The 20,148-nt window shown below is 37.7% G+C and overlaps 2 protein-coding genes and 1 long non-coding RNA gene across 4 annotated transcripts; all 3 read left to right on the forward strand.

The window, feature by feature from the left end:
• Nucleotides 1-830: 830 nt before the first annotated feature.
• On the forward strand, nucleotides 831-9,666 carry mtmr6 (myotubularin related protein 6). Its single transcript, XM_087789093.1, has 15 exons — nucleotides 831-1,027; nucleotides 2,848-2,973; nucleotides 3,663-3,825; nucleotides 3,906-4,063; nucleotides 4,427-4,555; nucleotides 5,408-5,542; nucleotides 5,622-5,754; nucleotides 5,827-5,936; nucleotides 5,993-6,118; nucleotides 6,193-6,242; nucleotides 7,189-7,282; nucleotides 7,344-7,450; nucleotides 7,723-7,857; nucleotides 7,945-8,071; nucleotides 9,097-9,666. Exons 1-15 carry the CDS (start codon nucleotides 1,004-1,006, stop codon nucleotides 9,448-9,450), a joined length of 1,971 nt encoding a protein of 656 aa, XP_087645219.1. The 5' UTR covers nucleotides 831-1,003; the 3' UTR covers nucleotides 9,451-9,666.
• Nucleotides 9,667-10,667: 1,001 nt separating this feature from the next.
• LOC148082022 (B-cell receptor CD22-like) lies at nucleotides 10,668-14,284 on the forward strand. 2 transcript variants are annotated; one of them, XM_087789126.1, is made up of 7 exons: nucleotides 10,668-10,862; nucleotides 11,277-11,330; nucleotides 11,412-11,756; nucleotides 12,114-12,410; nucleotides 12,482-12,824; nucleotides 13,540-13,585; nucleotides 13,966-14,284. In XM_087789126.1, exons 2-7 carry the CDS (start codon nucleotides 11,285-11,287, stop codon nucleotides 14,188-14,190), a joined length of 1,302 nt encoding a protein of 433 aa, XP_087645252.1. In that variant the 5' UTR covers nucleotides 10,668-10,862; nucleotides 11,277-11,284; the 3' UTR covers nucleotides 14,191-14,284. The 2 variants fall into 2 exon arrangements, with proteins under 2 accessions (XP_087645252.1, XP_087645253.1); XM_087789127.1 differs by having other exon boundaries at nucleotides 11,427-11,756.
• A 3,931-nt stretch (nucleotides 14,285-18,215) lies between these two features.
• Nucleotides 18,216-20,132, forward strand: LOC148082023 (uncharacterized). Its single transcript, XR_015710904.1, has 4 exons — nucleotides 18,216-18,741; nucleotides 19,157-19,210; nucleotides 19,292-19,636; nucleotides 19,994-20,132. It is a non-coding gene; the product is annotated as an uncharacterized LOC148082023 (long non-coding RNA).
• Nucleotides 20,133-20,148: the final 16 nt, after the last annotated feature.

Raw genomic sequence — 20,148 nt, forward strand, 5'->3', positions numbered from 1 at the left:
ATTTTAAAAAGTCGAATATTTTCAAAATGAATTAAAAACAAATGATGCTTAGAGTTTCAAAAGTTCAAGAGTTCAAAGTAAATCTAAAATAAAATAAAATAAAATAAATAAATAAAAACCTTTCAATGTATAAATCATTTAATTCCATTATTCAAATATATATATTTGAAATAATTTCAATTAAAAAGTCATTGTTTCAACATATGAAATGTTAAATTAAACCATTCAATATTGTACTGTCACTGATATACTTCCATACTTTTCTTGGAACTTATTAAAGCAAATAAACTGAAATATGTGTTGCCCAAAATGTGAAGCTATAATCAGATATTTGTGTATTATTATTATTATTATTATTAATAATAATAACTGAATTCCCATAAAGGAAAGGAAATCTAACTTTCTCTTTATAGGTCTTGCTTGAGTTTGCATGATAATCTATACAATCATTATTAAAGTCCCTCATATAAAATAAAGTAATTTATTCATAGTGTTTATTGGAAGGCCAAACATAAATTGTAAACATTAAACACATTAATCAAACCATTCTTGAGACTTTATGATAATATAAAGCAAAATTATAATTGTTAAGACGTTATTTTTAATTCATTAATACAAGTAAAATATTAGTTCAAGTAAAAACGATTGGAGAGGGGAGTACTGGAGTATTACAAATGTATATAGTATCTCTTATAATAGAAGGATAATTGTAATAAACTAGAGAGAGAGAGAGAGAATAAATGCAAGAGAAAAAAAAGATAAAACGTCACGCGAACTACCGGGCTTTTATTGTGAAAGCCAGAAAACACAAGTGAAGATGTAACGCCCGTGAGTTTGACGCGGATGAGTGGGAAATTAAATTGGCAATAAACATATCGTTTGTGTTTTGACATCTTTCTGCAGACCTGGATCTTCTCGGGTTTTTTTGGGCATCACTTGTATCCGATGATCGAGTTACGGCCGGAAGTCGTCGTGTGAAGCTTTTAGTCGTCGCTGATAGAAAATGGAGCACATCCGCACGCCAAAGGTAACTTGCTAACATTTGTAGCTCCACAGATCTGACCGGAACATTGGCCTAGTTCGTGGTTTCATTTCTGTCAACATTACACGTGTCAGGACTTTATATTTCAACATGACAGTGAGCAGGTGTCGCTTAGCAACATTACATGTCTGCCGTGAAGAGCATCACCGAACTCGGATCCTTTTTAAAACCTAAAAAAAAGCAGATTTACTTCTCCTTTTTTTGTTGTTGTTTGTTTACACATCCACGCCCTTGGATCAATATGTGCTTTTGAGATCAAATGCAATCCATTCGAATTCTTGGTTAAACATCTACTTGTTGTAATGTGCAGATAATGATACATTTGAACAAAAGTTAAGTTACCCAGAGAAGAGTCTTCACTACAGATGGTCTTCAGTCAGTATTGATGGTTTCATTGATATATAATATTATTGTCAACTGTAACAGTAAATACATGTGTACAGTAGATTTCCTAACACGCAGCCTGTCATAAAAGATTCAACCCTCATTGTAAAACAATATTAAGACAGCTAGAGAAGAGGATCAGGTATGTGAAGTACCTGCCAATGGAGGGTGTATTGGCAAAAATCTGGTATCACGATACGATTATCACATGAGAAAACTGGCCTTTTTTTAAATAATAATATTAGAACAATAAACATGGAAATTGCCTTTTTCTTCCTTTCATTTGGATTTTCCGGTTATATCAATTTTCAGCTTTTATTGTGATTTAATTGCCTACTTTGTTTTATTTGATTATTTTTTTTCTCTCTCTTTTGTTTGATGCCTCGTTTTAATTCTGGTTAAAGGAGATTTGATGTACTGGTTAGTTTACTGGGTGTGGCTCTCGTGGTTAACTGAAAGCCGTCTGTTTACCAAGACACAACTATTAGTAAAGGGTGTGAATCCAAATTGTTGATTTTTTTCTTTAAACAAACCATGTCCCAGTCAGTGTATCAGAGAAGAAATTTGGAAGCATTATAAGTATGTAAGTAAGTCATTTATATTTATAGAGCACTTTTCCAGACCAGGGTCACAAACCGCTTAAACAATCAAAACAATACTCAATAAAATATATGCTTTAAAGGGCAAGATAAGACTGAGAAAAACGCAGGAGTTCCATAAAATCAAGGAAAAGCCTGCACAAATATATATATAATATATAATTATACTGCATAAAGCCTGGTCTAGAAGAAGAAAAGCGCTTTATAAATATGACTTACTTACTTACTTGCATAACAACTGCAAAGGATAAAGATTATCAATGTTATTTTCGATTAAATGTTATATATTTTTTCTTCGTTGTTGTGCCTTCTCATGCGCTCGTGCAGAGACTTCCTGTCTGAAGTGATACATCCTTTCACTGGTTGCCTGGGAGACCATTTCTACCATTTCATCATATCTGACTGACAGGAACCAGACGGAGGAAGTCCGGGTTAACGCAAACCGATGAATCATGAGGAATTAGGGAGAATTGCTGGTTTACATAACAGATAGTGAAAAAGACTGCAATATTTGTGCTAATGGATCCTTGCTTTGCGTTCTTTGAGCGTCATATTGCCGACTCCACACATTCCAAACATCTATACTTATTATATTGAAACTCACAGCAACTATTATTGAACAGACTTCACTGATTTAAAACGTTGCATAGATATAAAAAAACAATTATGAAGAAATCATGAATTAATTATATTTAATGTCATATTGCTTCTCGTGTTATTACGGTAACTCACTGTAAATCCAATATTTATTTCCCAGCATGGAATGTTTTTTCTTCACTGTCAACCAGACTCATTGACGCTGCTATTCTTGTGTGTTTGCAGGTGGAGCAGGTGCGACTGTTGGATCGCTTCAGCAACAAATCCACGAACGGCACTTTGTATCTCACGGCCACTCACCTCATTTTTGTGGAGAGCAACTCTAACAACTCGGCAGCACAGGAAGTCTGGGTGAGAAGTCGAGATGTGCACATTATATACTTGCAACAGACGCATATATACAGTAGTGGCTGCTGCACTCAAAATACTCCTCGGCTTAGAATCTAATGAAAAAAGACTTAATATCTGAATCATCAGTTTTTCTTGGACTGCTAATACAGAATAACATCAGTGATAAAGAATAGGTCCAAACATTGAGAAATTCAAATGAAGGTAAACGCCCAAAAGTCAGTACGTAGAGTGAAAAATAAATGGGTAACATTAACAAAATACAGCCATCAATGTAACTTCTATATTTTAACAAGACAGGTCTAAGCTAAAGGGTCCCTGGCATGTCTGTAGAATGGTTCCTCAAATCAATGTATAATCGGTATAATAACAAAAATATGAGTTCATAGTATTAATAACTATTATTATTATTGTTATTACTATGAAACACTTTGATAATGAAATAACAATGCAGGTTAATTTTTCCCCCAAACTATGATTGTTATTCAGAAATGAGCAGGTTTATTGCCAGTGTCTTAAACACAAAAGACTCATTTTTAAAATGAATGGAAGAAAACGACAAATGAATAAGAATAAATATCATTAAATAAGTAACTAGTAAATTGAAGTGAGTGTACACAAATAAACAATGACATGAATTCAATAATAACTCTGAATACTATTGTTGTCGTCGCTCATCTTCGTCCGTGTAGATCCTCCACCACCATATTGCCTCGGTAGAGAAGCTCTCGCTCACCACCACCGGCTGCCCGCTGGTCATTCAGTGCCGCAACTTCCGCTTGGTTCATTTCGTGGTCCAGAAGGAGAGGGACTGCCACGACATCTACAGTTCACTTTTACGCCTTCTGCGACCCGGTGGGATCCCCGTTCATTTTGCTCTCATCTTCTAATGATGTTTATCAGTTCTAATGACTCTTCTGTGGTTGATGGCGCAGTAGCCTATGAGGAGCTCTACGCCTTCTCCTACAACCCCAAACAGAACGACCAGCAGCGAGAGGAAGGATGGCAGCTCATCGACCTGGGGGCCGAGTACGAGCGGATGGGGGTCCCCTGTGACCAGTGGCAGCTCACCGATGTCAACAGAAACTTCAAGGTGGATGACTTGCTGTTACTTACTGACTGTAATGTCATAAACTCTGTTCATATTCCTCTTGTAAGTGACAGTTTTTTTTTAAGCCAACTCTAAGACCCCACATGTGAAAATGTCTCAGGAAAAATGAAATGACTGCAGAATAAGAGAGAAGCTTCCTGGCTGGTTTTAAAGCGGAATGTGCTGACAGTGACTGAACCTTGGCCATGTCGCTGTCATCAAGAATGGTCCACTAAGCACCCGCAAACAAAGGGCACTTATCTTCAATTCCTGAGAAGCATTTCGTTGTGTGGGGTGTTGAAAATATAGATGATACTACTAAGTTAATTCAGAAAACTAGATATTTATAGTCACTATATGTTACAGGTGTGCGAGACATATCCACGGGACTTGTACGTTCCCATCACAGCCAGTAAGCCCATCATCGTGGGAAGTTCCAAGTTCAGAAGTAAAGGACGATTCCCTGTGCTCACATACTTCTACCAGGAGAAGAAGGTACTGTGTCATTGTGTTACTGATGTCACATTAACAATACAATTGAACAAAAGCCACTGTAACAAAACAAGTCACCTGTTCCACAAACCTATGGCTCTGTGTTGTCAAAGAAAACTAAACTAAACAAAATATACAAAATAAAACTCTAATCCTACATAATGTTGATTAAAGCGAGACAAGACATTGTTTGATTTTGTTTGAATTACTCAATATCATAGGAACAGCTATGTTGCATTCAAAAGTGATGCTAAAACATGTTAAATTGGCATGAAAACAATTATAATAAATAAATATAAATAAAGTATGAACAAATATATGTGCTATTTCTGCTTGGAATGCAAATACATTATAGCTGAATTGACAAGGTCAACATAATATAATAATAAGAAGAAGAAAACTTTTTTCTTAAAATTAAAAGGAACTTTAACCTCCTCCCATTAAATGTCCATTTATTTCAGTTAGTATGAAAAATTGTGATAAGTTATTGGAAATAATAAATTCATGAGACCTTCCGTCCATCATTTCAATGGATGAAAATCAACTAAAGTTTTTTTTATTGATTTAGCCAACAGATCATCTCAACCTAACAAAATAACTTCATCATTTAGCTTCTGTATCTTTTTTTTAATGACCTCAAAAATATTTTGGATCATTTGATAGAACTTTTTCATTTTTATGTTATTGTATTGTATTTTTAGGTGGATGAGTTATGCAACTAATGCTAAATTAAGTTTGTTGCCTTAACTGGGCTTTAGAAATATGTTTGTTTCTCTTTTCTTAGTGGATGTAATGAAAAAAAAGAAAATAATCCCTGAACTTGTGACCAGTTGATGAAAGAGTTTGTCCCTGCAGGCAGCAGTGTGCCGGTGCAGTCAGCCTCTCTCGGGCTTCAGTGCGCGATGTTTAGAAGACGAGAGTCTCCTGCAAGCCATCAGCAAAGCCAATCACAACAGTCGCTTTCTGTATGTCATGGACACTCGGCCAAAGGTAGAGAAAAAATTGCGTAAATGTAATGTTAACTTCTTGGAAGATGACCTTTAACGCCTACTTTTTCTCCGCCTCGCAGTTGAACGCGCTTGCTAACCGGGCCGCAGGGAAAGGCTATGAAAACGAGGACAACTATTCCAACATTCGCTTCCAGTTTGTGGGCATTGAAAATATCCACGTGATGAGGACCAGCCTACAGAAGTTGCTGGAAGGTAACACGGAGTCGCATGCATGAAGACGGTGTTCATTTTTAATGTTTTTTCTTTTTAATTTCTGCCCATCAGTCATAGGAACTAAATCCCTCAGCATGAGCGACTACCTGGTAGGACTGGACAGCAGTGGTTGGTTGAGACATATCAAGGCTGTGCTGGACGCAGCCATCTCTCTTGCAAAGGTACTGAGAGGTCATTTGTTCTGACTATAGTATTTAATGCTGCGTCTGAACTGTAGGCCGTGACGGTGGAAGGAGCGAGTGTGCTCGTCCATTGCTCCGACGGGTGGGACCGAACCGCACAGGTCTGTTCTCTGGGCTCTTTGCTGATGGACCCGTACTACAGAACCATCAAAGGCTTCATGGTACCAGCCGCTCCCTTTTGCACTACTTGGTTTTATGTTTTGCATTTTGCTTACTTGTCTACATTTCGTTTCAGGTTCTTATTGAAAAAGACTGGATCTCATTTGGTCACAAGTTTGCAGACAGGTCATTCTTTTCTTTTTAATTGATTTCTTATTTTCCTTTTTTGCTGTAAAAAGCTACTGTGTAAATCCCTTTAAGACCTGTTGGCGACCAAGCAACGATGAAATATGCTTCTTAGCAGTTGCTTTACGATACATCCTTGTTTATAAATCTCATACAGATCAGGGCAAAATGTGGTTCATTGAGTCAGAGTTGAATTCTGAGTATAGCACGTAGTCCTTTTTTTGATTTTCACTAAAATAAAATATGTTCATAATATAAACGTGGGCGCATGTTGGTTCAGTGGTTAGCGCGACCTTCTCACAGAAATAAGGGAATAATTATTGATTTATAACTATAGTTATTATTATTATTATAATGGATTCCCTTAGACTCTCAAACCTAGACAATTTAAAATTCTTATTCAACCGTTGTATTTTCTTGGACCAAGGGAGGAAACCGGAGTTCCCGCAACCACAGGGAGAACATTGAACCTTCTTCCTGTGAGACGGTTGCACTATTAACTACTTCACTGTGTGTCCCTAATGTTATAATTATTATAATTATTACTATCGTTATTATCAGTCGCTTTTTAAAAGATGTACATTTAGAACATACTGGTTGTACCAGGCACATACTTCATCCATTGTTCGACTTATTATGTCTAGTCTGGGATCAACGTATTCTATTTATATACTGTATGTAATAAGGGAAATATTGATTATATTTTAACATTTATATTTTATAGTGATGGGTTGATGACGCCTCATGATACAGCATCGGCTTTAAAGCAACAATTATTTGAATAATGATATGGCGTAATTGCATTTGATGATATCTTTACTGTCTTTTCCTTGTAATTAAAGTTTTCTGATCACATTGAGGCCATCATTTTTCTTAGTCCCTTTCTTTTAGCCGTATAATTGTGGTCGACTCCTGGTCTAAAGTCAATGTCTTCCTGAATGTATAGATGTGATCAGTTGGGCGTGGATCCAAAGGAAGTGTCTCCAATTTTCACTCAGTTCCTGGAGTGTGTCTGGCAGCTGACGGAGCAGTTCCCTCAGGTGATCCTCTGCAGTGTCACCACTGTATCCATCCCTACTAATGCTTTTTTTCTCTCTCCAGGCATTTGAATACAGCGAGTGGTTCCTGCTGCAGATCCACGAACACATCCACTCCTGCCAATACGGAAACTTCCTGGGCAATAACCAGAGACAGAGAGAGGAGCTACGGTGAGATCAGGGCGTGTGTTGGAGATTTATCTTGGAAACCATGATGCTGCAGCATTCATCCATGCTAGAACTATTAAGACGGTATTTTATATATATATATATATTTATAACTCTTCAAATAATCTTATTTCAAATGTATAAAGCAATAACTAGCTAAACACAGGCTTTATTTAAATGTGTTAAGTAGACATGGTGAAAAAGTCCGTAACTAAATAAATGTTTTGAAAACCCCACGAGTTATTGACAAAGTCTGACTCTCGCACATGTTCCAGGATAAGGGAGCGGACTCACTCCCTGTGGGCATTTCTTATGAGCGAGACGCAGAACTACATCAACCCATTTTACAGCCCTGCATTTTCTGAATCCCACCCAGTGTTGGAACCTGCGACTCTACCCTACAATTTCAAGTACAAGTTCTTCTTTATAATCTTTTTTTTTTAAACTGTTGCTAGTCTTTGTTCTTCTGTTGACGCTATGGTGCATGTATTCCTAAGGTTCTGGAGGAACATGTACCACCAGTTTGACAGGTCTATGCACCCCCGGCAGTCCATCCTTAAAACCATCCTGACTCTGAGAGAGAACAGTCAGAAGGCGGAGAAAACCGTGCAGGCTCTGGAGAGTGTGAGTTTCCTTTGCTTTCATGTTTGGACAATGATCCAATAATGTCTCTTTTTTTGCAAATACAACATTTATTTTTAAATACTACAGGGGGGAAAAAAAAACGTATTAGGCGCACCGGATTATAAGGCGCACCTTCCATGAATGGCCTATTTTAGAAGTGTTTTCATTAATGGGTCGCACCGGATTATAAGGCGCATAGAATAGAAGATACTGCAGTCAAACGTTTGACTAGGTTGCGTTATGCATCCACTAGATAAAGCTGTGCTTAAGGGAATGTCAACAAAACAGTCAGATAAAGTCAAACTTTATTAAGCGTTCTGACAACTGCGTTCACTCCCATGGTAACGATGTTCAAATTATGTTCAAAAGGCTTCAAGCAGGTCTTTGATTGGCTGTCTTCGTGGCAGACATCTTACTTGCATTGAAGTTTTATCTATCGATCTATGTCGAGCGCACGAGACTGGTGTTGTGAGTAGGCAAATGTTAATTGTGCATCAGTGAAGTTGAGCGCGTTTATGACGGCTAGAGCGCACGTGTATGACATGTTGAACGCACGTGTATGACAGGTTGAGCGCGCGGCAGAGTTATTTTGCGGGAAAAAAAAAATGTTTTGAGTGTACAACAACCAAGACACACTCGCTCAAACCGGTGGCAGTAATCTCACTCCATAGCCGTCCGCCATGATGTGACGTGCGTCGTAAATCCCACCCCGCCATGACACAATGACGTAATCCCGCCCACGGCTTGTCGGCTCAGTCGGCGCAGAGTCATGCAAGTGTTTGTAAACAAGTCACCCACCAGGTAATGTTCATATATAAGGCGCTCCGGATTATAAGGCGTCGTTTTTTTAAAAAACGTCCAAAAATTAAAGGCTTTAAAGTGCGCCTTATAGTGCAGAAAATACTGTATATGGTGATTTATAAAAATATAGAATGTTGTTCTGGATCCAGTGTGTCCTTGGTAAAAATTTAAAATCAAACTTGTATCGATATTTAACAGTTTATCTCCGTACCGACTTCTTTCAGAGGCTCCACCAGCTGGGTGTGACCCCCGTGGTCTCCGAGGAGTCCCCCGCACCACCTCCCACTAGAGACCAGCTCTCAAGCACCCTCCCTCCGCGTCCCGACTCCCTGATTCTGGGGGCACCAATCAACCACAAAGAAGTACTTCGGCAGGATGAGGAAGAAGAGCAGGGTGACGAGGTTGCCGAGGAGGCCATAGAAAGTACAGACACAGTGCGGACAGTAGAGGGCAGCAGCGGCACAGGGAGCAGGAAGCAGAGTTACGGGGAGCTGGAAGAGGCGTACAACAGCGACGTGGCCAAAGAAGAGCCAGCTGTGGTCAGTCTGGAGTTTGGGGTTGCACGCATGACCTGCTGAAACTTCACAGGGATATTATGGGATGCTTAGGGACTCACTGAAGCTCTTATGTATGTTCTATGTGTGTATAGTCAATATCTCTATGGAAGGCCTCATATCTATGTCAACAAAAAAAAAACATTTCTTTCTTTTTTTTTTTTTAAATGAATGTTGAGCAGAAATATAGATCATAACAGAGACACGTATGAGAATAAAATCATCCACAAGAAAAACATATTTCTGAAATCTTTTTCACATTACATTCCTCGTGTGTTTTGTTTTTACCATATTTAGGCATATTAGTTCCTCAGATGTGGACTCGTCGAGTAAACTCTAGCGCACAATATAAATCCTTTCAGACTATGATAAACCTTATGTTATGATTAATCCATAGGTCTACCCTTTTTTTTTTTAAATATAATTCATAAAAATAATATTTTGCAATTATAACAATTCTAATCTGATTTTCCCTTTTTTTTTTTACACAGCAAATGGGAAAATATTCCTCCAATAGTTCCTTCAACGTTACCTTGTTGTGTATTTTTTCTTTTATCCATTTTCATTCCCACACTAGAATCACAACCAGCTACCAAGGGCAGAGACGGTGACACCCTGAGACGTGTCCACATCACACCTACAGTCAAGCATGGTCTGCTTTGGATGGTATACGACAATCTGAGTGTGCACGCAAGAAAAGGGAAGACATACAGAGAGCAAACATGCAAACTCCTTGGTGTCAGATGGTAACGCTAACTATTCTGCTAAAGGATGACCAAGTTCACACGTACATGAAAAAAAGAAGTGGTCAACTTATCAACAACTACCAGCAGCCACCACAGTGACAGAGAGTCTTCTTTTCTCGTCTCAGGAAGGCGAGACGCCGAGGCAAGGTTACAGATGGTCAAGGTTTTTATTCAGCTTTATGTAATAAAACTGAGGAAAAAAAGGCACGAAGGAGAGAAATGCATACATTTCATTAATTGCTGATGCAATCTATTTAATTTTTTAGTTTAAAGCTCCACTTTCTTTGTCTTGTTTTAAATATGTGGGAATGATATTTGCTCTATTTATTTTTTTGTGACGTACAAACCAGCTGGCTGAACCTCCCGAACAAAATGGAACAAAACAGATCGTATGAATAATAATAATCTTGATGTCCATGTTCGATCATACTCCTCTTTTTTTATAGATTTGCTGACAATTTGCATTTTTGGAACTTCTCATTAGTAGCAGACACAGTTCCCCTGTGTATAAAATTAAATGTTGAGGAAGTCTCCAGAATGTGTTTGCTTTTTTTTTTTTTTGCCTTTCACTTCATGAACTCGAGCGAACATTCCGGCACAAATTTACTCCAATCTCTCCAATTCTTTTTTTTTTTTTTTTTAGCAATTTCTTTGACTTAAATTGTCTTTTTAAATTCCAGATCATTCTTGGTAAGACACTTTTATTTATTTTTATCTCTATTTTAATTTTATAAAGCTCCTTGTATTAATATGAAATCAGGCATTTTTGGAGAACATGATTTGGAAGGAAATAACTATTTTTATTTGTGCAAGCTCTTCCTTGATTTTCTGAGACTCTTGTGTTGTTCTCAGTGCTGTCTTGACCTTTTAAGTATTCATTTTATTGGGTATTTTTTGATTGTTTAAGCGTTTTGTGACCCTGGTCTGGAAAAGCGCTCTATAAATACTGTTTACTTACTTACCTTCTTACTAATCAGAGAAGAAGATCGTTTTTTTCTATATTAATTTAGGTGTCCATACTTTATATATATTTATATTTTTAATATTTTCACTAATAATAAAAGGAACTTGGTTAACTTTAACATTCTGTGTTTGTGTTGGTAGGAATTAATATGTTGCTGAATGCATTCGTTTTCGCAAGTTTTCTCTGTATTTCAGGTAAGTTGATGGATTGATGCTGATCAGTTTGAAACTGATTTGATTCTGATCATAGTAACAAAACATTTTTTGTGATTTCAGCAAATGTTTTCACAGGTGTTCCTACATGCTACCAGGATGCACAATTGAAAACGTATTTTACAAGAAGTGTGGAAGCTCATGCTGGATCATGTTTGATAATTCCTTGTCGATTTGATGTTTTACAAACAAGCTTGGATGGAAAATTGTCTGGTCTGTGGATTAAGAGTACAAGAAGCAGCCAACAAAGTAAACACTCCATAGAACTCATTGGAAACTTAAAGGAGAACAACTGCACCACCATTTTTTCAGATTTAACCACAAGTTCCGCAGAGTACCATTTCAGAATTGAGTCCAAGAACTACGTTGCAACTGCTTTCTGTGAGTCTCTTCGTATTACTGTGGTTGGTAAGAATGAATCTTTGTTATTACAAATAAATTGATGTAACTTTTGACTTCAGTTTGACATAGCTGTAATTGTAGCGAAATATTATACACCAATATATTCTCACAACATTTCTGAGAGTATAAATTTAATACATTTTAACATTTTTCACTTGAATATTGATATTTGTATTAATTTATTAATTGGATTCCATAGTACTTACGCGGCAAATCTTGTACCTTCCAACCAATTCTATTTGAGACTTAAATTAATTGAAAAGTGAATGGAACTGTACAATTAAAGGTATTGTTAAATAATGCAATCAACACAATATGGAGTTAAAAGTGTATGCTCAGAGCTGATGTTGGATTATTTTCCAGAATCTCCTCGGAAGCCTGAACTGTCTTTCTCTGGTGAGCTGAAGGAGAACCAGGCTGTCACTCTCACCTGCTCAGCTCACACTCCGTGTCCACAAGAGCCTCCAAAACTTTCCTGGAGCTTCATTGACAACCTTCAAACCACGGTGGACAAAACCACACACCAGACCCGTGTTACGAAACTCCATAAAACCATCACTGTGTCCTACAAAGATGACGGATTATTGGTCAAATGTTTGGCTGAATATCCAGTGAAGAACACTCAAGTGGTGACGGCGGAGGGAAGATTGCGCGTTTCATGTGAGGAAGTCAATCTCTCTCATGATACCCTGTTTTAACTCCAAACTCACGTTAGCATTTCTTCTCCTCAGATTCTCCTAAAGAAACGTTTGTTTCCATCCATCCATCAGATGTCGTTCCAGCAGGTAGCTCGGTGAACCTCACCTGTCACAGTACAGCAAATCCTGCTGTCACCCAATTCACCTGGTTTCAGACCAGCAGTGGTGGTTCCACTATAGTTTCACACGGACAAGTCCATGCAGTTACGACTGGGACACACACTGTTGTGTTGTACTGCTCAGCCACAAATGGAATTGGTGTCGGGAGATCAGCAAACATACAACTTAGTGTTTCTGACGATACAACAATCTATTGGACCATTGGTAGACGAATCATCGTCTTCTTGATGCTTGTTTGTCTGGTCATCTGTGTTTGGTAAGTTTGGTGAGGTTCTTCCTTTTAATGTAGTAGAAAGAAATGATACACCTCAATATCCTTCTTTGTTGAACAACAGTTATCTTGTTTCATCTAACTGTTTAAGTTTGAATTAGGAACTGGAAGATAGACTTACTAACATGTCTGGTCTGCACGGTTGATTTAAACTAAACTAAATCCACCAGCATTGGGTCGGTACACCCTTTAAGTCGTGGACCCTAGTGGTCTATGTAGGATCATCGGCAGTAGTTGAGTCCCTAGAAGGAAGATTAGTGGCTTAGACTTGGCCTAACACACAGCCTCACCAGCGCTCTAGTGTGCAGGAGAAGAAACGTCCTACAACTTTCATTTAGTAGTTTACTCACCTTATAATTAATGGTGAGACAGAACAGTCTCTACAGTACAGGGACTCTAGGCACTGCTAGCTGCCATCAGCCAGCATCAAGGTGGGTTAAGGGTGAAAAATATAAGGCCGGGATAGCAGAGGCAAAAGGCATGGATGGCACCATGGTGACAGACAGAGCGAGCTTGGCCTACGTTCGAAAGACCTCGGTAAGAGATCAGTTGGAAGAAAAGACACCTGACAAGTATTAAACATTTTAATGAACGTGGAGTCTATGTAATATTCCTGTGGTTTCAGCAAATGTGGAGGTTTTGCAGTACATTTTTGCATTTTAAAATGTTTTGTTTTAGGATGATTTGCTATATTTTACAGGAAACAACAGTTCAGAGTTTGCACATGTATGAAGACGAGACCTCGGGTGAGTCCATCGGATCGCCTTACATTTCATTAATAAAACATAACTAACGCATAATTCCGCCAAGATGTGCACTGGATTTTATAAAGACGCAAATTACCAAAAAATAAATCAGGTTAACAACTAAGATCCTTGAAATGATTTGACTCATGTCAATAAAAACATTCTTGCTTCTCCTTGAGTTAGCTAGTTTATAATGTGGAAGAAACGGCAACAATATATTCTTTAGCTACAGTCATCATAAAAGTTGATGCATTTTTCCATGCATCCATTATTTTCATCATGTTTAGAAATAATATTAGGGAAATAATGGGAATTGAGACTATTTCAAATAAAAAAAACAATGCCTCTTTTGTTTACTTATTTTACTTCTTTTCAATTAGACTTCGGTTCCTGGAGATTCAGCCTCCAATCAACACGAGTCCAGAGAAGAAGTTTTGTCTAGTGAGATTAACTTCTCGGGGAGGAACCTTGACCAGCCAGCTGCTCCGGTGGACAGTGGACAACAGCAGGGTGCCATCTACGCAGAGGTCCATGTACCCAGATCCTCTACTGGCACCACTGGGACAGATCGTCCTGCAATCATTTATTATGGATTGAAGAATTGATGCAGGTTTTTTTATTGCCATATTTCCTCTTTGAATCTATTTCAAGGACTTTTTCCAATAAGCATGTCATCACTGCAATAAATGGTAAACTCACTCACATGTTTCAAATGTTGAAGTCTTCATCTCCAAGATGTAGTAAGTAATTATCATGACCACCGTTTTGAAATTATTACTTTATAACGTTTTCCACCGTCTGACATTTGGGCGAACAAGAGGTTACGAGAGCAGAGTCCACTATGATGTAAAAACGGTTTCTCTCCTCCTCCAGCCAGCTGTAATCACGGCCCGCTTTGTTTATACAACGAGTCCCATGGAGGTGGAGACTTCCGGGATTGATGACCTTCAGTGACAAACCTCCCTGCTTGACCAATCACAGCAGAGTGGGTGTGGTCAGGCTAAATGAGACTTCTTCTCCGGAAAAACAAAATATTTCAGTGGGCGGGTCTTGAGATCATTTTCTAATGCAAATATTTAAATGAAACAAGACTTTTTTTCAAACAAACATACTGATGAGTCCACAGAGGTCCAACATCTTTTTAAGACACACTTAAAACAAAACATTAGTTTCCCTTAAAGAAACAAGTTAAAGTTACAGTTACAAAGACGGTAACACGTTAACGATTACTTTGATTTTAACAGCCTTGTTGATACTTTAAATGTCATCGTTCAGTTCGATTATTCACATTATTCTTTATAAGATGACATTTATTTTCACACACTCTGATGGAAGTTCTCTTAAAATGAATTCACAATAAATGTGTGCACGAGTTAGACGAGCGAAAAACATGTTTGGCTGAATATCCAGTGAAGAACACTCAAGTGGTGACGGCGGAGGGAAGATTGCGCGTTTCATGTGAGGAAGTCAATCTCTCTCATGATACCCTGTTTTAACTCCAAACTCACGTTAGCATTTCTTCTCCTCAGATTCTCCTAAAGACACGCTTGTTTCCATCCATCCATCAGCTGTCGTTCCAGCAGGTAGCTCGGTGAACCTCACCTGTCACAGTACAGCAAATCCTGCTGTCACCCAATTCACCTGGTTTCAGACCAGCAGTGGTGGTTCCACTATAGTTTCACACGGACAAGTCCATGCAGTTCCGACTGTGACACACACTGTTGTGTTGTACTGCTCAGCCACAAATGGAATTGGTGTTGGGAGATCAGCAAACATACAACTTAGTGTTTCTGAAGATACAACAATCTATTGGACCATTGGTAGACAAATCATCGTCTTCTTGATGCTTGTTTGTCTGGTCATTTGTGTTTGGTAAATTTGGTGAGGTTCTTCCTTCTAATGTAGTAGAAAGAAATGATACACCTCAAAATCCTTCTTTGTTGAACAACAGTTATCTTGTTTCATCTAACTGTCTAAGTTAGAATTAGGAACTCAGAGATGGGCTCACTAACATGTCTTATCTGCACGGTTGATTTAAACTAAACTTAATCCACCAGCATTGGGTCGGTACACCATTTAATTCATGGACCCTAGTGGTCTATGTAGGATCATTGGCAGCAGTTGAGTCCCTAGAAGGAAGATTAGTGGCTTAGACTTGGCCTAACACACAGCCTCACCAGCGCTCTAGTGTGCAGGAGAAGAAACGTCCTACAACTTTCATTTAGTAGTTTACTCACCTTATAATTAATGGTGAGACAGAACAGTCTCTACAGTACAGGGACTCTAGGCACTGCTAGGTGCCATCAGCCAGCATCAAGGTGGGTTCAGGGTGAAAAATATAAGGCCGGGATAGCAGAGGCAAAAGGCATGGATGGCACCATGGTGACAGACAGAGCGAGCTTGGCCTACGTTCGAAAGACCTCGGTAAGAGATCAGTTGGAAGAAAAGACACCTGACAAGTATTAAACATTTTAATGAACGTGGAGTCTATGTAATGTTCCTGTGGTTTCAGAAAAAGTGGAGGTTTTGCAGTACATTTTTGCATTTTAAAATGTTTTGTTTTAGGATGATTTGCTATATTTTACAGGAAACAACAGTTCAGAGTTTGCACATGTATGAAGACGAGACCTCGGGTGAGTCCATCGGATCACCTTACATTTCATTAATAAAACATAACTAACGCATAATTCCGCCAAGATGTGCACTGGATTTTATAAAGACGCAAATTACCAAAATATAAATCAGGTTAACAACTTTAAGATCCCTGAAATGATTTGACTCATGTTAATAAAAACATTCTTGCTTCTCCTTGAGTTAGCTAGTTTATAATGTGGAAGAAACGGCAACAATATATTCTTTAGCTACAGTCATCATAAAAGTTGATGCATTTTTCCATGCATCCATTATTTTCATCATGTTTAGAAATAATATTAGGGAAATAATGGGAATTGAGACTATTTCAAATAAAAAAAACAATGCCTCTTTTGTTTACTTATTTTACTTCTTTTCAATTAGACTTCGGTTCCTGGAGATTCAGCCTCCAATCAACACGAGTCCAGAGAAGATGTTTTGTATAGTGAGATTAACTTCTCGGGGAGGAACCTTGACCAGCCAGCTGCTCCGGTGGACAGTGGACAACAGCAGGGTGCCATCTACGCAGAGGTCCATGTACCCAGATCCTCTACTGGCACCACTGGGACAGATCGTCCTGCAATCATTTATTCTGCATTGAAGAATTGATGCAGGTTTTTTTATTGCCATATTTCCTCTTTGAATCTATTTCAAGGACTTTTTCCAATAAGCATGTCATCACTGCAATAAATGGTAAACTCACTCACATGTTTCAAATGTTGAAGTCTTCCTCTCCAAGATGCAGTAAGTTATTATCATGACCATGTTTTGAAATTATTACTTCATACAGTCTCCACCGTCTGAAATTTGGGCGAACAAGAGGTTACGAGAGCAGAGTCCACTATGATGTAAAAACGGTTTCTCTCCTCCTCCAGCCAGCTGTAATCACGGCCCGCTTTGTTCATACAACGAGTCCCATGGAGGTGGAGACTTCCGGGATTGATGACCTTCAGTGACAAACCTCCCTGCTTGACCAATCACAGCAGAGTGGGTGTGGTCAGGCTACATGAGACTTCTTCTCCGGAAAAACAAAATATTCCAGTGGGCGGGTCTTGAGATCATTTTCTAATGCAAATATTTAAATGAAACAAGACTTTTTTTCAAACAAACATACTGATGAGTCCACAGAGGTCCAACATCTTTTTAAGACACACTTAAAATAAAACATTAGTTTCCCTTAAAGAAACAAGTTAAAGTTACAGTTACAAAGACGGTAACACGTTAACGATTACTTTGATTTTAAAAGCCTTGTTGATACTTTAAATGTCATCGATCAGTTAAATTATTCACATTTTCCTTTATAAGATGCTATTTATTTTCACACACTCTGATGGAAGTTCTCTTAAAATGAATTCACAATAAATGTGTGCACGAGTTAGACGAGCGAAAAACACCATTATGGAGCTAGGTTTGTCTCAGTAATATTTGTAACGGTTACAACTTGATCTGCAAATCTTCAATGGTTGTACGTGATTTGTGATATCCACACTTGTATTTTTGTATTTAAAAAACATTTTTATTTGTAACTATATCATTTTAATTTACAAAACAAAAACATACATGCGTAAAACTTGCAATTATTAGTGTGAAACTACATTTACATGTGGATCAGCAATTAGATTAGATACACTTCATTGACCCCTCAAGGATTCTTCATTTACAAGTCTCGGATTCACCTCATACAGGTTTATTCTGACTGTGACACCCTGAGACGTGTCCACATCACACCTACAGTCAAGCATGGTCTGCTTTGGATGGTATACGACAATCTGAGTGTGCACGCAAGAAAAGGGAAGACATACAGAGAGCAAACATGCAAACTCCTTGGTGTCAGATGGTAACGCTAACTATTCTGCTAAAGGATGACCAAGTTCACACGTACATGAAAAAAAGAAGTGGTCAACTTATCAACAACTACCAGCAGCCACCACAGTGACAGAGAGTCTTCTTTTCTCGTCTCAGGAAGGCGAGACGCCGAGGCAAGGTTACAGATGGTCAAGTTTTTTATTCAGCTTTATGTAATAAAACTGAGAAAAAAAGGCACGAAGGAGAGAAATGCATACATTTCATTAATTGCTGATGCAATCTATTTAATTTTTTAGTTGAAAGCTCCACTTTCTTTGTCTTGTTTTAAATATGTGGGAATGATATTTGCTCTATTTAATTTTTTGTGACGTACAAACCAGCTGGCTGAACCTCCCGAACAAAATGGAACAAAACAGATTGTATGAATAATAATAATCTTGATGTCCATGTTCGATCATACTCCTCTTTTTTTTATAGATTTGCTGACAATTTGCATTTTTGGAACTTCTCATTAGTAGCAGACACAGTTCCCCTGTGTATAAAATTAAATGTTGAGGAAGTCTCCAGAATGTGTTTGCATATTTATTTTTTTGCCTTTCACTTCATGAACTCGAGCGAACATCCCGGCACAAATTTACTCCAATCTCTCCAATTATTATTATTTTTTTTTAGCAATTTCTTTGACTTAAATTGTCTTTTTAAATTCCAGATCATTCTTGGTAAGACACTTTTATTTATTTTTATCTCTATTTTAATTTTATAAAGCTCCTTGTATTAATATGAAATCAGGCATTTTTGGAGAACATGATTTGGAAGGAAATAACTATTTTTATTTGTGCAAGCTCTTCCTTGATTTTCTGAGACTATTGTGTTGTTCTCAGTGCTGTCTTGACCTTTTAAGTATTCATTTTATTGGGTATTTTTTGATTGTTTAAGCGTTTTGTGACCCTGGTCTGGAAAAGCGCTCTATAAATACTGTTTACTTACTTACCTTCTTACTAATCAGAGAAGAAGATCGTTTTTTTTCTATATTAATTTAGGTGTCCATACTTTATATATATTTATATTTTTAATATTTTCACTAATAATAAAAGGAACTTGGTTAACTTTAACATTCTGTGTTTGTGTTGGTAGGAATTAATATGTTGCTGAATGCATTCGTTTTCGCAAGTTTTCTCTGTATTTCAGGTAAGTTGATGGATTGATGCTGATCAGTTTGAAACTGATTTGATTATGATCATAGTAACAAAACATTTTTTCTGATTTCAGCAAATTTTTTCACAGGTGTTTCTACATGCTACCAGGATGCACGATTGAAAACGTATTTTACAAGAAGTGTGGAAGCTCATGCTGGATCATGTTTGATAATTCCTTGTCAATTTGATGTTTTACGAACGAGCTTGGATGGAAAATTGTCTGGCCTGTGGATTAAGAGTTCAAGAAGCAGCCAACAAAGTAAACACTCCATAGAACTCATTGGAAACTTAAAGGAGAACAACTGCACCACCATTTTTTCAGATTTAACCACAAGTTCCACAGAGTACCATTTCAGAATTCAGTCCAAGAACTACAATGTAACTGCTATCTGTGAGCCTCTTCGTATTACTGTGGTTGGTAAGAATGAATCTTTGTTATTACAAATAAATTGATGTAACTTTTGACTTCAGTTTGACATAGCTGTAATTGTAGCGAAATATTATACACCAATATATTCTCACAACATTTCTGAGAGTGTAAATTTAATACATTTTAACATTTTTCACTTGAATATTGATATTTGTATTAATGTATTAATTGGATTCCATAGTACTTACGCGGTAAATCTTGTACCTTCCAACCAATTCTATTTGAGACTTAAATTAATTGAAAAGTGAATGGAACTATACAATTAAAGGTATTGTTAAATAATGCAATCAACACAATATGGAGTTAAAAGTGTATGCTCAGAGCTGATATTGGATTATTTTCCAGATTCTCCTCGGAAGCCTGAACTGTCTTTCTCTGGTGAGCTGAAGGAGAACCAGGCTGTCACTCTCACCTGCTCAGCTCACACTCCGTGTCCACAAGAGCCTCCAAAACTTTCCTGGAGCTTCATTGACAACCTTCAAACCACGGTGGGCAAAGCC

Source organism: Callionymus lyra, chromosome 4 (assembly GCF_982586985.1).
Source record: "Callionymus lyra chromosome 4, fCalLyr1.hap1.1, whole genome shotgun sequence".
Lineage (NCBI taxonomy): Eukaryota > Metazoa > Chordata > Actinopteri > Syngnathiformes > Callionymidae > Callionymus > Callionymus lyra.

Excerpts from the sequence above, each read along its gene's own strand:
- mtmr6 (XM_087789093.1), top strand. The coding sequence starts at position 1,004 with ATGGAGCACATCCGCACGCCAAAG. Across the intron at positions 5,755-5,826 it reads CCTACAGAAGTTGCTGGAAG|TCATAGGAACTAAATCCCTC; the intron begins GTAACACGGAGT and ends TCTGCCCATCAG. Across the intron at positions 6,243-7,188 it reads GGTCACAAGTTTGCAGACAG|ATGTGATCAGTTGGGCGTGG; the intron begins GTCATTCTTTTC and ends CTGAATGTATAG.
- LOC148082022 (XM_087789126.1), top strand. The coding sequence starts at position 11,285 with ATGTTGCTGAATGCATTCGTTTTCGCAAGTTTTCTCTGTATTTCAG. Across the intron at positions 11,331-11,411 it reads AAGTTTTCTCTGTATTTCAG|CAAATGTTTTCACAGGTGTT; the intron begins GTAAGTTGATGG and ends TTGTGATTTCAG. Across the intron at positions 12,825-13,539 it reads TGTCTGGTCATCTGTGTTTG|GAAACAACAGTTCAGAGTTT; the intron begins GTAAGTTTGGTG and ends TATATTTTACAG.